Source organism: Salvelinus fontinalis, chromosome 36, assembly GCF_029448725.1.
Source record: "Salvelinus fontinalis isolate EN_2023a chromosome 36, ASM2944872v1, whole genome shotgun sequence".
NCBI lineage: Eukaryota > Metazoa > Chordata > Actinopteri > Salmoniformes > Salmonidae > Salvelinus > Salvelinus fontinalis.
Window position 1 is genome coordinate 23538042 of NC_074700.1, and position 18311 is coordinate 23556352.

The 18311-nt window shown below is 41.5% G+C and overlaps 1 protein-coding gene across 1 annotated transcript in view; it reads right to left on the reverse strand.

Moving 5' to 3' along the window:
• Positions 1-4957: 4957 nt before the first annotated feature.
• Positions 4958-18311, reverse strand: part of LOC129835483 (histidine N-acetyltransferase-like) — a 37548-nt gene continuing 24194 nt past the window's right edge. The window contains exons 2-5 of the mRNA XM_055901121.1: positions 17365-17588; positions 16549-16773; positions 15892-16161; positions 4958-15682 (exon numbers count right to left, since the gene is read on the reverse strand). Of these exons, the coding sequence (XP_055757096.1) occupies positions 15350-15682; positions 15892-16161; positions 16549-16773; positions 17365-17580 (1044 nt within the window). The 5' untranslated portion in view covers positions 17581-17588 and the 3' untranslated portion in view covers positions 4958-15349. The remainder of the gene's footprint in view (positions 15683-15891; positions 16162-16548; positions 16774-17364; positions 17589-18311) is intronic.

Here is an 18311-nt window from a genome sequence, read left to right on the forward strand (position 1 = left end):
ATGGCCATTGGTCAGAGACTGTAGAGTCTGTGTTGCAATGGCCATTGGTCAGAGACTGTAGAGTCTGTGTTGCAATGGCCATTGGTCAGAGACTGTAGAGTCTGTGTTGCTATGGCTGAAGAGTCTATGTGCTATGGCCATTGGTCAGAGACTGTAGAGTCTGTGTTGCTATGGCCATTGGTCAGAGACTGTAGAGTCTGTGTTGCTATGGCCATTGGTCAGTGACTGTAGAGTCTGTGTTGCTATGGCTGAAGAGTCTATGTGCTATGGCCAGAGGTCAGAGCATTCTTAAATGAAGCTCCACTAAGTGAATCGTAAAAGGTTAAACGTTTTCCCAGTCTTAACAACCCCAGGTACACCCCGAACACCCTCTATAGGCCCCCCAGACAAGGTCCTTGATTCTGAGTGTAGATCTGTGTCTCTGTGTCTCTGTGTGTGTGTGAGTATCAGTGTTTTCTGTGTGGTCTGGCCCAATTAAATCCTCAAACGGAATACTGAATGGCTGTTGCTAATTGCGGGCAGAAAACAAGAGTCTCGTCCCCACAAATACTCTCCAACTTTACCCCCAACCCCCCCTTCCAACACCTACCGTCCCTCACTTCCCAATCTCCCTGTCCCACCCCCCCAAAACACCCATTGATCAAATCAAATTGTATTTGTCACATGAGCTATATACAACGAGTGCAGACTTAACCGTGAAATGCTTGCTTACAAGCCCGTCCCAAAGATGCAGACATACAGGGAGTACCAGTACCAGATCAATGTGGAGCTATATACAAGGGAGTACCAGTACCAGATCAATGTGGAGCTATATACAAGGGAGTACCAGTACCAGATCAATGTGGAGCTATATACAGGGAGTATCAGTACCAGATCAATGTGGAGTTATATACAGGGAGTACCAGTACCTGATCAATGTGCAGAGGTATGAGGTATTTGAAGTAGATATGTAAATGAACGTAGGGTAAAGTGACTAGGCATCAGGATAGATAATAATAAGGTATTTGAGGTAGATATGTACATGAAGGCAGGGTAAAGTGACTAGGCATCAGGATAGATAATAATAAGGTATTTGATGTAGATATGTACATGAAGGCAGGGTAAAGTGACTAGGCATCAGGATAGATAATAATAAGGTATTTGATGTAGATATGTACACGAAGGCAGGGTAAAGTGAATAGGCATCAGGATAGATAATAATAAGGTATTTGAGGTAGATATGTACATGAAGGCAGGGTAAAGTGACTAGGCATCAGGATAGATAATAATAAGGGTAATATAAAGAACAGAGTAGTAGAAGAATATTAAAGTGTGTGAGTGAGTGTGTATATAGTGTGTGCATAGAGTCAGTGCAGATAATCCGGCTAACCATGAATTAACTATTTAGCAGTCTTAATGACTTGGGGGTAGAAGCTGTCTCGGAGCCTGTTGATCCGAGAGCCGATGCTCCGGTACCGTTTGCCGAATGGTACCAAAGTGAACAGCTTGGGTGGCTGGACTCTTCGGCCACTTTTGGGATGACCAAGAATGTATTAGTATTAATGTGACACCTCCGGGTTGATGTTGTAACCATACAATCTGTGTCAATTTATGAAGGATGTGATGATTGGTTAAATTGTTGGACACAGAAGTCTACACACCCAGTGGGCCCCTTGGACTGTCTGGAATTGAAGAACATTTGTCTAAAATCTTTGAGGTGGAACTTGAACCTACAGATGTTTAGCTCTACGGGGGGGTGTTAGGGTCAAGGTTAGGGGAGGACTCTGTCTGTCTTTCTCCAGTGTGTGTGTGTGTGTGTGTGCACGTGTGTGTGTCTGTGGTCTGTGTGTGTGTGTGTGTGTGTGTGTGTGTGTGTGTGTGTGTGTGTGTGTGTGTGTGTGTGTGTGTGTGTGTGTGTGTGTGTGTGTGTGTGTGTATTAGCCGCACCATGGTAGAGGTGGTTGGGTTTAGATTCAGGATTGTGGGAGGGTACTATCTGTCTGTCTTTCCCCAGTGAGGGGCCACCATCTGGGGTCTTGTTTCTAGAGCAGGTGGGGTCAGCGGGCCCTGGTGGATCAGCCCCTTCTAACCCCACCTGTCAAACATGGACACCATTTGTTTTTACTAGAAATAAAACCTAATCTACTGGTTATCCCAACCAGACACCAGTGCCATGCATTTAGAGAGTATAACACTACAGCATTCTATGGCAGCCATGTTAGCTCACATTAATATTACATGGGGAATATTTAAATAACGCTATCTAACTGTATGTTTAGAATTAGAACAAAATAAAACATTCTAAAAAAATGGCCCAACTCTCTAAATCAGGGGTTCTTACACTTTTTCATCTCAAGACCCAAATGACCTACCTCTCACATGCCCAGACCCACTTTGGGTCCCGACCCATAGTTTCTGAAACCCTGCTCTAACTATATGCCCCAGCCATCTTAGAAGAATGTACCTTCTCATGTAGTTTCCTTTCCTCTGTCGCAAAATAAAGCTTTTTCCTTCACTACCTCTTTCTGTTCAAAGATATCCCTCTCTGTCATTCTTCCTCTCTTTCTTTCACTCGTTCTCCATCTCCCTCTCAAGACAGGTGTGTGTGTGTGTGTACGTGTGTGTGTGTGTGTGTGGGTGGGTGGGTGGGAGTGTGATCTCGTCATTGCATGTTGACAAATATTCACAGCCATTTATTGTTCCCTCTAAATCAACCCAACACCTCAGCAGAGAGGATACCATAGGCTATATAGAGAGGCTATATATCCCAAAGCTTTGGATTTCTATTAAACTGCCCACTTGTCCTTAACACGTGGTGTTGTGTTATTTAACTGTGTTATACAGCAGATAGATACCTTCAGATGTGTGGGTGGGTTGTTGTGTTTTAAATAAAGGTAGACACAGAGAGAATTGGATAGAGCTTGACCTGGAGAGAGAAAGAGAAGGAGAGAGACAGTGAAAGAGAGAGAGAGAGGGACAGAGTGAAAGAGAGAGCGAGAGAGAGAAAGAGTGAGAGAGAGAGAAAGAGAGAGGGACAGAGTGAGGGAATTCATGTCACGAAGGCATTGATAAGAGCTCCCCCCCCCCCCCCGCCCACACACACACACACACGCACACACACCCACTGTCCTTATCTCTGTGCTTTGTTTAGTTTTGATGGGGAGAGGGGGTTATTTGTTTACTTTCTGGGTGAGGGAGAGCATAACACACACACACACACCCACACTGATTTTCTTGTCAAAGAAAAAGGGACCGACATTTGACTACCCAAAGTAGCTGGGTAGGTACTGTAGCTACACGACTTTTCAGACAAATACTGACCAACAGCAACACTGCCTAATGGAACCCCTGACTAATGGAACCGCTGACTCATGAAACCCCTGACTAATGCAACCCCTGACTCATGGAACCCCTGACTCATGGAACCCCTGACTCATGGAACTTTCTGACTAATGGAACCCCTGACTCATGGAACCCCTGACTCATGGAACCCCTGACTCATGGAACCCCTGACTCATGGAACTTTCTAACTAATGGAACCCCTGACTAATGGAACCCCTGACTCATGAAACCCCTGATTAATGGAACCCCTGACTCATGGAACCCCTGACTAATGGAACCCCTGACTCATGGAACTTTCTGACTAATGGAACCCCTGACTAATGGAACCCCTTACATACAGTGTGCTAGTATTGCAAACCATAATGACAAGGAAAACCTTGTAACCCTTTGATAACCTCTATATAGCCTGTTATAACCTCTATATAATTATTTATAACATGTTATAACCTATAAGTACCAGTTTGTGCTATATGGTAATTGTGCCATTGTATTGTTGTGTATCGACCACCTCTTTTTTCCATTTGCATTAAACATTGAGTTCCAACATCGACCGTGTCCCTGAGGCATATATACCATTGTGCTTGGCTATACTGTTGTTTAGTAATGGCTCTGTCAAACCCAGTGTTAGGGCCAAGGTTGTGACGCAAATGTGTAAGCGTGTGTGTGCATGCGTGACCCAAAATCCACACCGTATTTTTCATGGTACTTTGATGGGAAAATCCAATCATATTGGTTTTTCATGGTTTCGACCCAACCCTGTGAATCTCTGTAATCTACCACATATTAACTGCTTGAGTAACATTGTCTCCCATTGAAATATCTAAAGTAATTACAATCAGCGCTGGTAGCCTACACTCTTAGGAAAAAAGGTGCCATCTAGAACCTCAAAGGGTTTTTTGGCTATCCCCACAGGAGGACCCTTCAAAGAACCATTTTTGTTCACAGGTAGAACCATTTTTGGGTTCCATGAAGAACCCTTTCTATAGAGGGTTCTACATGGAACCCAAAAGGGTTCTACCTGGAACCAAAAAGGGTTCTCCTATAGCGATAACCTTTTCTCTAAGAGTGTATCGGTTAAAGAGCATTGGGCCAGTAACCAAAAGGTTGCTTGTTCGAATCTGCCAATGTGCCCTTGAGCAAGGCACTTATTAACCTTAATTGCTACTGTAAGTAGCTCTGGATAAGAGTGTCTGCTAAATGACTATAATGTAATGTATCCATCAAGTCCCTTTTCGCTTCAACATTTCAGAAACCATCCACCCATCAAGCCCCTTTAAGTTTCACCATTTCAGACAAGGTTTACAAACGTTTTTACCCAAATGTCAACTTAACGTTGATTCTTACAACCCACACAACATTCTACTGTGTTTGTATGTAAACACACTCTTAAACGTACTTACTATAATTGATATATGTGGCTGTCTCACCTAGCTATCTTATCATAGCTATCTTAAAATGTAAATGTAAAATGTGAAGAAAGAAAGAAAATTATATATGCCAGATTTATGTTCCATGGATAGGCTAGAAGTGCTTGGGGGAAAATTCTGTGTCTGTTTGTGTGTTTGTACATTGCGATGCGTAATAACTCTCATGTTGTATTGGCGTTTTGTTTGTGCCCCTGTAAAACACACACATCTCACCACCCCACCTTTATTTTTCTTGTTTTCTTTTCTTTTTTTTGTCCTTGTAAATTTCCGTAACTCTAACACAAAAAGTGAGCTCTTTTAATATATAGAAAGAGCTTAACATTCTGACATGCACTTGTTGTTTCGTTTTTAAAAAATGTTTTCTTTTTAGCTAACAACACCTAACAAAGGCAGAAATCTGAACAGAGAAAGAAAAAAAGAAATGTAAAAAAAAGGAACAAAAATAATAATAAAGAAACAATCAACAAAGAACTTCTGAAAGCGTCAGTCTGTAGTGCGGAGCTTCATTTTCTAACAATATGCATTTCTGCCATGTTAGTTACTTTCATCATTACTTCATCTCATAATATACTACTACAAAAATACTAATCAAATACTACTACATACATAAACAGCCTGGACTTTTACTGTTATCATCACAACGTTAGAATGACTTCACAATAGCTTCTATAGTTAAACAAAGTTACTGTGTTTTCCACGTCTGTTTTGTCCTTAACAATGTTGCAATATACACTTAATAAGGATTATATGTTTGTAGATGTTAAAATTTCCTTGATTAAACTACTTATCCAGAGAACGGAGAGAAAGGGAGGTATGTTGAAATGTACACATGTTTTTACAGTATTACTACTACTACAACAATATTATATAAACGCAAGCAAAATTTAAAATATATTTTTATCAGTAAATACTACTACTAACCTGTTTGTAGCCATCACTTTATGATTATAAAGCATTCAAAAAATTGTATTCCATGTAAGTATATGGCTAGGTTTACACAAAAAAATCATCTACCCTGTGCCCCATACCTAAGTCTATACTTTCCCCACAAATAATAGTAGCACAAGGTTAATATTTATACAACGTTAATAATACTAGCGAACCTGTCTAGCTTTGACAACTTTAAAAAATGCATAACTCGAACATTAGGTCAAAACAGGAATAAGTACTGCCCTAGACAAAGTAAAAATGCATATCTTATTAATTAGCATCTTACGTATTGTCTTAAGACATTTCTTAGGTATTATGTTGAGTGTGTTTGGACTCTGTGTAAACCTAGCCACATGTTTCTGTGCCATACCCATCGTCACTCCCCAGCATACACACATTTTTGCATCCGAATTGGAGAAAAAAAAAACACATCCCATAGATCTCTCGTAGATTGTAAAGTAGTTTTTTTTAAGTATTGTATTTAAAATAGTTTTGCATCTGTCGCAAAAAAAAAAAATATGCTTCTGAAAACTGAAAAATAATAACAATCAAAAAGCATAATAATACATTTAAAAAACAAAAATGTTTGTTTTTTTCAACATTTAAAAAAAAATCCAAATCACCGCTTGAGAATAAGCAGAGAAAGTTGGGTATAAAATAAAATATTAAAATGAATAGAAGGACCAAGAAAAAAAAAGATAAATATTTTCCAGATTACCAACATACCTTTGAATGGCATGACCACTGTATTTACCACCTCGACAGACACACAGCTGTGAATCCAATAAGAAGCATCACTAAAATGATTTAAAACTGTAAAGTTATGAGATTAATAAATATACATCCTGTCTTTTATCTCACAGGATCTTGTGATTTTAGCATATATCGATCAGTGTAACCTGATTGTAGGTTATAACCTGTTATAACTGTGAGTCAATGACATATAGGCTTCAACACACAATACATTTTACACTGTACGTATATAATTGTGAAACTCTAGGGGATACTCAAAAGCTGCAGTCATATCAAGGAAAATGGGCTAAATGAAAACTCCAGAACCATAACCTTTGCTCTATGACCCTTGACCTTGGTGGTTCTGAGCAGGGGTCAAGGTCTGGGCATTTTCATCTAACCTAAGTCTATATAAGGTATGTATGTTTAATCAGACATTGGTCATTTAGTTGGACCGCTATAGTGAAAGCTTGGCAAGGTAAGTGTGAATATTTTTTGTTGTTGAAAAATAAAGTGGCCATGTCTTTGACCTCAGCTGTCTGTTTGTTTAATTTGATTATTCGGCATATCCAGATATATCTAATCTCAAAATATCTCTAATTATTGTTAAATCTCTTTCAGGATCAGCAGTTATTGGAATCAGTCAACTTTTGCACAGGTACATTTAGGAGAATTTGTATCGTAGGTCGTACAGAGAAGCTGTGTTTGGACCTTGTTATCATAGATAACCAAAGCTGATTCTGATAACAGTAGTATAGAGATTGACAGTTGGGTCTTTGCCGCGTTGCCTGGGAGACCATCTGAGAAGTCTTTGGTACGACTTCAGACCCCAAAACCCCCAGTGTTCAGGTGGATTCCACCTAATAAAGGGAATAATATCATAGTATGCTGTTTCTTTTCTTTACATGTTTGGATGTGAAGAAGAAAGAAATAAGGAAACGGAGTAAGAGTATTCACTCAACATCACCTAAGGAATGAATGTGCTGGTGGACTATTTGATCACAAAGCTCTAATACCTTTGAATTGAATTGAATGAAAACCCACTGAATGACCATGTCTGGTGTTACACAGAAATCTACCCCCCCTTCACATCTGGTGTTACAGAAAAATCATTCCCCATGTAAAACGTTTTCAGAACGTGGGTGTGGAGACGTAACCAGAATCAGTGTTTTACTGTTTGGTTTTTATCTTGCATATAGCATCTAAAATCTCTGTTCAAACATACAAAATTACAATATGCTGTGTCTTGTTTTCTTCCCTTCAGATGGATAGATAGGCTTTTAGGTTATTTACAATGTACACATGAACGTGACCAGACCACATATATTACTTGTCTGTATATGCAGGACAGTCAGATGATAATTTGGGTTGGATAACATGCACGTAGCACGGTTAGCATGATTAGCTATCACAACACTTGGGCTATATGCATGGTCACAGATTGATAGGGTAGAAGGTCCAGTTGCGTTTCTCACCCATCGAAATAGAATTCCTAGAACGGCCATTCCCATTCAAATCAACGGTAACAGCGGCCATGTTTCTATTCCTATGGTTTCTACCACTCCCATGTTCCTTACAGTATGTCACATCAACAGTAACATAAGAGATAATTGCACAAGAGCACAAATACAGTAGTTGTTCACAAAAGAGGCATCGGCATGGTGCAGTATGGCCAAGTAGTAAGATTAGATGTTTTTTTCTTTCACAAGGGTTTTTTCTTCGTTTTTCCCATAAGCAGGGCATTAAGAAGAACATACTTCAAAAGCATGTACCCACTGGTCAATTCCAGCTGCCTTTTCAGTTTTGTTTTGTCTTTCCAGTTTTATTTTCAGTTTTGTTTTGATGGTGGTTTTAGTTGAATTTATAATTTGACAAAGACTTTATATTTGTTCGTAGTCAGGCAATCAAGGGTTCATTTGTGCTTCTCTTCTTGATTCCTTTCCCAGGTTCAGACAAAATGGGGGCACAAAATGATCCTAATCTTTGTCATAGATTAAGATGTGTCTGAATACAGAGGGTTCAAAGAAGGAGAAATAAACAAATAAATGAATGGATGAAAAACCGAGAACAAAATGAAATATAAATTCATCAGCCCTTTCTGAAGTCGACAAGGCCATAATAAAACATGCATTAGGGTCGCTGTTAATACTCATTTAGAAAATATAGAGAAATAGGATTATGAAAAAAATAAATCTGAATGTGTTAAATGTGTTAAATGTGCAAGCGTGTGTGTGTGCGCGTGTGTGTGTGTGTTATATATGGTGCAAGTGCGTGTGTGTGTGTGTGTGTACATCTACATTACTTGTGGCTACTCGATCCCAATGACTGGACGAGACAGCTGCTTGAGTCCATTCCACGCAGTCCTAGATCCTTATTAAACACCCAGCCAAAACCACATTCACCAGCAGCAGCTTCCAACGGCCATAAAACCAGACAGTACTGTAGGTACCCATCTGTCTCTCTCCAAAACCCACAACAAGCATCTGAAAAACTCTCTCTCTCTTTCCCCTAACCTCACCCCCCTTCCCTCTTTTTCCTCTGCCCCTTCCCCCCATTCTCTCTTTCGCAGAGTTGTTGCCCCAAATCTCACCCTATTCCCTATGGGCCCTAGTTAAAAGTAGTACCCTACATTGGTAGCATGGTGCCATTTGGGACACAGGCAGACTTTCCATTCACAACCAGCTGAGAAATCTGTCTGAAAAGGGTCTCTGTGTCTCTCGCCGTGCAACCAGACACTGTGACACATCGACAGATTACACACACAGACACACACTCACATACACCCACACACACACACACACACACACGCACCCACACACACACAAAGCTGAAACTCTAGCTAACTGTCGTCGTAGCCTCTTAAATGTCACTGGCTAAGCAGTAAGCAGTTTAGGAGAGGAATAGACTCTCCTGGCTGTGTATAAAGTGTGTGTGTGTGTGTGTGCGTGTGTGTGAGTGTGTGTTTAAGGGGCCTTACTGTATCATGTATCCTAATATTAGCAGGTGACGGGTCTTCAACTCCATCTCATGTGGAGTTAGTCTATAGATATAAATACAAACCTTGCTGGCTCTCACCTCACCATAGGGGATTCAACGATAAGCCAAATGTATTTTAGCATGGAAAGGACACTGATTGTGCGTCCCAAATGGCACACTATTGCCTAGTGTGCACTATGTAGGGAATAGATGTTCACTCTGAACACAGCCTCAGTCTGCAAACAGAACAGCTTTAACTTGACTTCCTGGTTCTCTAGCTACCCATGGACAGCAGCTGTAAACACTGGTGACAATCTATCACTCACAACACTGACATTGAGACACACTGACTCTAGACCAGGGATCTCCAACGCTGTTCCTGGAGAGCTACCGTCCTCACGGGTTTCACTCCAACTCTAAACCGGCGAACCTGATTCTAATAAGCCAGCTGGTTAATAAGCTAAATCAGGATAGTTACAACTGGGGTTGAATTAAAAGCTACGGGAGGGTAGCTCTCCAGGAACAGGGTTGGAGAGCTCTGGTCTAGTCAGTGTCTCAATGTCAGCGTTGTGAGTGATAAATTGTCATCAGTGTTTTACACCTGCTGTCCATGGGTAGCTAGAGAACCAGGAAGTCATGTGCTCTGCCCTAGACACTAGAAGGGTACATAGTGTGGATACATAACAATGTAGTAGATATAAATAGTTTGACCGGCCTGGTCCTCTATTGTCATTCACCTCTCCCTACTGTTGCTATCTCTGTCTCCCCCACGTTTTTGTCTGAACTTTTACCCACATACTGTGCATGCTGGTTAAAGATCAGACTGTGGAGCTTCATAGAGTGGCTATAAAGCATCTTAGCTTGGCGACAAAGCTTCATATAATTTTTCAGGGTTCTGTAACCTACTGTAACCATCCTCCCCTGGTTTTGCCTCTTAGGTACTGCAATAAGAGACAGAAACTCCCTCATCTCCTCCTCCACAACACCCACACCATCCCTCCTTCCCTCTCTCTCCCTGACCTCTCCTTCCCCCATCCCCCTCATCTTTATGACCTCCACCGCCACCATTTCATAAATGAGGGATGAGGGTTTCGGTTTACTCTCCCCTTCTCCACCACCAAGCATAGCCATAACTACTATTAAGACTAGCCACTATAATGGTCCGAGATCAGTACGTACTTCAGCCAAATTTGTCTGACTATCATAGACAGAGGAGTTGGCTAAAACGCAAACAGATCTGGGATCAGGCTATGTTATCAATACAAGCTCATCTCTGAACTTCCTCCCATCTGTTTCAACCACGTCACCATGGCACCTGGCACACTTTCTGTCAGACAAAATGCTAAGAACTGTAGCACCTCTCTCATTCATCTACTTCATCTCAGCTCCAGCTGTTTATAATACTGTAGGTGTGTCCGTATTCAAAATGACCAAATATAGATTTAAAGAGATTACATGTTGTGGCGGTTTTAAGAACAAAGTGAAAAGCGGTGAGGAATTAAAATGAAAAAAATGGGATGGGTGGAAAACAAGGTATATAAGATGAAATAATTAGTATTTTAAAAAAGACACACAAAGAACCTGCATATATTTGTACAATTAGAGTCACAGCTAAATGATAACCAGCCATCAAATGAAGTACGGTTTGTACATCAAACTAGATCGATAATGTCTTAATTAATAAAAATAAATATTTTGGCGGGGAAAATATGATATTTATGTTTAATCAGCAAATACAGAACTAAGCATGCAATCAGATTCATAACGAGAAATTATTCAATAATAGGGCCAATCTAATGTTTGCTCCATAACCGTGGCTGATTAACATTGACCTTGACGACGATGACAGAGCGACAGAACACATCAGAACACAACAGCTGTTCAGTTAGAACTATGAATGACTGATGGTACATCCTTTCGGTTTCCCTCGCTGCCCTACTGCCCTCCCCGCCATTATCACAGCAGCAGAGAGCCAATGAATCGGCTGAACAAAGTGCTTACTTTACAGCCCTCAGACCGAGCTCCGACTCAATGGCAGCACAGTGCAGTAACAGTAACCTCATTGTGTTAAGAACCCCTCATCAAGGGAGAGCATTAAATACCCTCCTCCTGGTTTAGTATATTACCATACAGTATCTTTCACATGTAAAATGCATGTCACATACTAATACACAGTGCTTTAGGAAACCCTTAAATATAGACCCTGTCCATCATATCTATTCCCAAGGCTGTTGGTTCAACAACATTTTTCTCTCGGCTGTGTTTGTGTGGAATGGGGGACAATGGAGGAAGGAGAGTTCCCATTTTACAACAGTGGATGACTTGTACTGCTACATAATCTTTTAAGAGTGCCCGGAATTATTTAAATTCTGGAATGAGTCCGTAATTATCCGATTTGGAGCACTCTATAACCAATCAAATCTCCTTGGATCTCTACCAAACATTCTCCTTCGAGCTTTCCCTCAAACACACAAAACATACCTTCTGGAACAAGACAAAAGACACCGACAGTACTGCATCTTATTTCAACCTTTCAACCACATCCCCTTGAAATACTGTGCATATATCTGTATGTCAAATATAGAAATATACAATGTAGAAATATACCAGGTGACAGTGACAAACCACCAATTCACCAGACAACAATTAAGATAAAACCATAATGTCTAGTCCGTATGAAGATGGAGTGTAGGGGGAGATAGTCTTTGCTGGATGGGTATGTTGAGGACTGAGGCAGTTTGTACGACAACAACCTTGTCCCTATCGTAGTAGTGGATACAACATTGATTTGAACATGTTGTTGGGTGGGTAAGTAGTGGGCATTTGGGCAATAGATTGCATGGGCGTGGTGAGGCTGTGGGAATAGTTTTTTAGTTTTTAATACATGTCTGTGTGCATCATATCAAAGACTGTGTTCAACCTCAAACCAAATACCCTCCAACCTGTCGTATCCCTGGTTGGCTGTGGTGTACTGGTATCCATTTTAGCCATATGGTCTTGGAAAGCCATTGGATCAGTTGATCTGTGGACTCTGCAGGGTATATTGGCAGTCATACAATACAACACTGTGTGTCTGTGACCATGCAAAGTCCACTAACACCAACACCACCTTGACACTGTGGAATTCTAAAATGACATTCCTCACTCGCACTCAGATGCTTTTAACAACTGAAAGCTCCATCTTTACCATGGCGAGATAAGGAGAACACAAAGTAACAGTAGAACTGCTTTCCATTTGCCAATCGTGCAGACAGACCGTTCCGACACAGATATGGGGTGTGGACTGGACTGGAGTTTTTAAAATGTTAAACAGTATTCTGTCTTATCAGAGAGACAAATTAGCTCATATTCTCCCATCTCAGTGACCTTTTCTAAATACACTGAGCTCTATTCATTAAATGTCCAACCACCACCAAGGTAAATTCAAAACGACTATTCTCGTGTTGTGGCGTAGCCTACGAAGTCAAAATCTGAATTGTTCAAACCAGCTTTAAAATAATAGGGAGAAATTTAACTAGGCGGTTTTCTGAACAATAAGTTTAGTAAATCATCTGGTCTTGTGGGCACACACTAGCAGCAGGAAAGCACGCTCTCTAAGATCATTTACATACACCAGATGGTCGGCATGGATACGACAGTACATCCAGGGAACCTTACCTTTGACCAGCCAATAGTGATGTTTTAAACTCAGTGGCTTTAAATTGGTCTTCAATCTATTCATGAAGAGAGATGGAAAGAGAGAGAGGTTGTATGGGCTTGTGAGGAAAAGCTCCACCTTCCCGTATTATGGAGAATTTCTTAGAAATTATTTGATTGGGGGGGTTCATGTGGGGTTTCGTATGTTGTGTAGGGGAATGCCTTTAGAGACAAGGGTGGGGTGGTGTAGGAATGACTGTGTACTGCTTCTTCTCTTCACCACTGGAGTCAGGCCACTCACATCTTCATCTTCATCTTTGGCTTCCTCACGACTCGCCACAGCAAAAAAGGGGGGTCAGTCCATGTTTGCTTCTTCGATCGGTGAAAAAAAATAGGAAGTGCTTCTCAGAGAACTGAGAAAATCATTGTCAGCCTTGACAAAGCATTGGTTGGTTGTTTTGAAGAATTTGGAATCCGGTATATAATTTGCTTCATTCTTCATTCCACTTTCTCCAGGCATCTCATCCATCGTCCGATATCGATCCAGTCCTAAATCCGTCATTTATCATGGGTGAGTGCGTTCATCCTTTAGAGTCAGAGTCACTGATCAGTCTACCAAAAAATAAAAAGGTATTCTCTTCCTCCGTCCATTTCATCCTTTACAACAAGGTCCCTTTTACAACGAGGGCAGGTTGGAGTCAATGAAGTGGCCAGTAACTGATCTGTAGTGGTTTTAGTTTCAAGTTGGGGGTTGCAATGTAGGCTCGTTCAGTGCTACGTCGTGTCAAGGGCATCATGTCTTAAAGGGAACGTTCAAGAGCCGAAAGCTTATAAAGCTTCTTAGAGTGGCTATGAAGCTTAGTAGAGTGGTTATGAAGCATCTTAGAGTGGCTACGAAGCTTAGTAAAGTGGTTATGAAACCTTCGAGAGCAAAGGGTGTCCCATTTGCTTAGCTGAGCTCTGATCATGTCCCAAAGCGTATGAAGCTTCTTAGGGTAGCTATGGAGCTTCGTAGAGGGGTTATGAAGCATCTTAGAGTGGCTACGAAGCTTAAAATGGTTTCAGAGGGCTGTTTCACAGCATGTCTGATGACTGAGTCTATGTTGATGAGGGACTACAATTCAATCTTTACAAAGGTTGTCAGCTAATATTTGCGATGGTGAAATTTACCATGGAAATATTTCTCTAGCTACTGAACAATGTTGTTAATGTTAAGTCAATCAGAACTATATTAGTTATATTGTTTTAGTCTTTGTGGTATACTGTAAAGTAATAAGTACAGCTCCCTTTTTCACACTATTAGCAATGTACTATAGAGTAAGCTTGGATTGCACATTAAGTATTAGAAAGCCTCCAGAAAGCTTCTGCTGATAATATATTACCTCTTTAGATACTACGGTTGCATTCAAGTACACGAGGAAAAGTAACAATAAATTAGCAATATGATTAAGTGCTTAAAAACATAACAACTGAGCAATTGTTTAAAAAAATGAAATAGTTTTAAAAGCAAAACTGGCCATGTTTTAGTGTTATAAGCGTTCCGTTTCAGTGTAATTATAGCTGTTCCATTTCAGCCATTTTGTGTGAATTATAAGCGTTCAAATGCTCTGTAAGATTCACTGAAGAGCTATTGTTTGTTGGAAAGTATTTTGGGATTTGGTGTTGGATAGAATAGGTCCATAAGGATTTCTACCGTTACCATGGGAGTGATGCGTTCTAAATCAGTTATATTGTTATTTCTAAAAGTGAAACGACTCCTCTCTTCCTCCCGTCATCACTTGCACTTTAGCACAACAGCCCATATGGTTTCATAAAGTGCCTCAAGAGTTGTGCAGACTTATTTGCAATTCAGAATGTGTACATATTTATACTTTATATTTACATTAAAAAGATTGAAAGGCATGATATTCTCCAAGCTAGCTTGCATTTTTCTTTTTTTCTTTTTTAAAGGAACTAACATTAGCATCCTGTTGTTAAGAGCTAGATTTGTGTAAATGACTAAATGGTAAAAAAAACTGTGAGAAACTAATTCAAACTAATTAGTCAAAAGTATTTCATGTAGCTGCCTTTTTTTTTGTAAAATATTTTTGTTAGCGGTAGTGTTCAAATCAAACATATTGCAAATATAATGCAGCTTCTGAGGTGTTTCGCTATAGTTTCTTAGGGAGGTTGTTGCCAATCCTTCTGAAGTTTCTTGGGGAACTTTTCCATTTCATGAGGTTCATTCGTTCATTGGGTCTCTGGAAACTTTTCAAATTTTTTCATGTTTCTTCCTCCGTCTTGTCTCTCCTCTTCCTCATCCTCTTCCTCCTCCCTCTTCCTCCGGGCTACACGACATCCGACTCGACCACGCACTGCTCCGTGTATTCCTTCACCAGCTCCACATTCAGTGTCTGGCAACAGAATTCGGCCATGGGTTTCCACATGGGAGGATCCAGGAACATCTGGCACATGACGTGCCCCTTCAGGGTGGTGGCGTGGCGCCTCAGGTGACTCAGGAACTGATGGAGCACAAGGCCTATGTCCTTGCCAAACACGTCGATGTTGAGGTAGTACGTGTCCGTCCCAACTCCGCGAGGACCTCCGGGAACCCAGAAGGGGTGGGTGCACAGGCTGGCCACAGTGGGGGTGCAGCGGTCGTCCACCATCCAGTCGATGTCCTTGAATTAATCAATTCATTCATTTTATTTGAGAAATTTGAAATACATATAGAGCTGCTTCAGCCATGGGAGTATAACAATACATAAAAACTCATCAATGATTTAAAAACACAAAGTCTTCTGAATGTTTCCAGAATTTTGCAATCCTAAAGCATGATAAAGTCAACTGACTTATTTTCATTGTGTTCCTCCTGTGATTATAATCTTACCTTCTTCAGAAGAATGACCATGTTGCTGGGCACGAGCTTGAACGGCTGCCAGTCCTGGACGATGGTAGCGTTAGGGACCAGGTCGGACATCAGGCCCGAGTTGAGGAACATCTGGTGGGCCTCGTTGAGGTCCAGAAGGACCGGGGGAACCAGAGGGGTGTCAGAACCCTGGGGGGTACCCTCGGAGTAGGTGGGGAGGGTCACAACCGGCCCCAGTTCGGAGAGCCGGAGCTTGAGATCTTCAGCGTTGAAGCGAACCAGCAGTATGCCCTTAGGGAGAGAGGCAGTGGTGAAATGACGTAGGGTAAAGAGTTGTATGGTTGGATAATGGACTGGGAATCAAATGTATCACATAATTAAGCATTGTGAAAGGTTAAATCTGTAATTTTGGTAAAACATGCTTCCCTGACAATTCTTTGTAAACTGCAAAAGTAGATTTGAGCTATAATGGCTTAAATTAAATCTGAGTCTAGTCACAAATATAAGGACTATAGAAATAACTAGAAACAAAATGGACAACTTGGAATACTTGACTTATGGTACAAATCAATCAATTAACCAATCAACGTAGCAATTAACCAATCAACCAAGCAATTAACCAATCAACCAAGCAATTAACCAATCAACCAAGCAATTAAATAATCAACCAATACCTACCTGTTTGGTGATGAGGCGGTACTTCTGGAAGTCCTTGGGCCCCAGCTGGTCATCGCGGGTCAGCCTGGTCACCTTCACCTCAGGCCACTTGGACTTGACCAGTTGGGAGCAGAACCGTAGCAGCACCCCTGCCACGCCCTTCCCTCTCTCCTGGGGGGCCACACGTAACCCCTCCACCAGCATGGTCTCACCATCGTCAATCACACACACCGACTCCAGGGCAATCTGTTGGGGGAAGAGGGGAGAAACGAAGAAGAGAGGGATACAGGAGAAGGAGATGGGGAGGAAAGGGGGGGGGGACAAAGGGAGATTATGAATAACTGAATAAATACATTTTGTGAGTAATTTTCTTGTCATTTTTTCATGGTTGTTTCTAGGTAATAGAACTCTCAATGGTTCCAAAGTAGAACATTTCTCATCTCCAGGTTCCTTTAGAACTCTTCTAACATGGATTCTATTTCTATGGTAACACCCTTGTAATGCTTTTGTCACTCCTTCTCACAACACTTTTCCCTGCTTGTGTGCAAAGCAGTAGTGTGGCGGCAGGTTGGTCTCAGACAGCCAGGCAATGTAGCAGATACTGGTAGCTTCTAATATAGCCCTTATAATGGCCTTATATACATGCTATAACACATTTATAACACTCTTTAATAACCATTTCTCACCACTTTGACCAGCTTACGTGCCAGTATGACGGTGCGGTTGCTCTCGGACAGCCATGCCTGTTAGCGTTCATAACACTCTTATAACACCTTAATAGAACCCTTATACACATGCTATAACAGGTTTATGACACACTTTATAACTTTTTCTTACCACTTTGCCCTGTTTGCGGGCCAGTATGACAGTGCGGTTGGACTCGGATAGCCAGGCGGTGTAGCGGGTCGGTAGGTAGTCCAGCCCTCCGTAGATGTCTTGGCTTATGGCCATGATCTCATCAAAGTCCTCCTCCGTCGCCACGGTGAACTGCAGGCCTGTCTGGGGCGGAGTCTCGGGGAGCTGGGGGCGGGGCAGGCTGTTCTCAATCTTCATCCTTACAGCTGGTGGGGAAGCGAGGGAGGAGGAGGGAGGAGAAAGAAAGGGAGGAGGAGGAAGGAAAGGAAATAGAAAGTGGGGATGGAGGAGAGGAAAAGGGTTAGAGAAGGAAGATGAAGGAGAGAAAGGGAGTGAGAGAGAAAGGTGGAAAAAGGCAAGGGAGAGAGATAGTTCAATGAAGAGATGGGGTAGAGAGAGGATAGGAATGAGGGAGAGTAGATTGAGAGGGAGAGAGATCGATAGAGATGGGGAAGAGAGAGGATAGGAATGAGGGAGAGTAGATTGAGAGGGAGAGAGATCGATAGAGATGGGGAAGAGAGAGGATAGGAATGAGGGAGAGTAGATTGAGAGGGAGAGAGATCGATAGAGATGGGGAAGAGAGAGAAAGATAAAGGTAAAGAGAGTGTTGAATGTCGTCAATACATTATGTGACCCATTTCAGGAAACTAGGCGTATGTCACGGGTCACGTATGTCACGAGAGCCATTTGAACGCAATATTTTTTTAATACATTTTTTTACGTACATAAATGCCTTCTGGAACATGTGAACTTTCATGTGCCTACCTAACAAACTTGTATTCAATCTGTAAATTCGAATAAAATTGTTAAATTAAGGGCCTAGCTGGTTTAGCCACAGAAAAAGTCAGCAACCTTCCCGCTAACCAAGATTGGCTGAGATAATGAGTGGGCTGGACATGCCGAGAGATGAGTTCAGAGTGGTCTGCCAT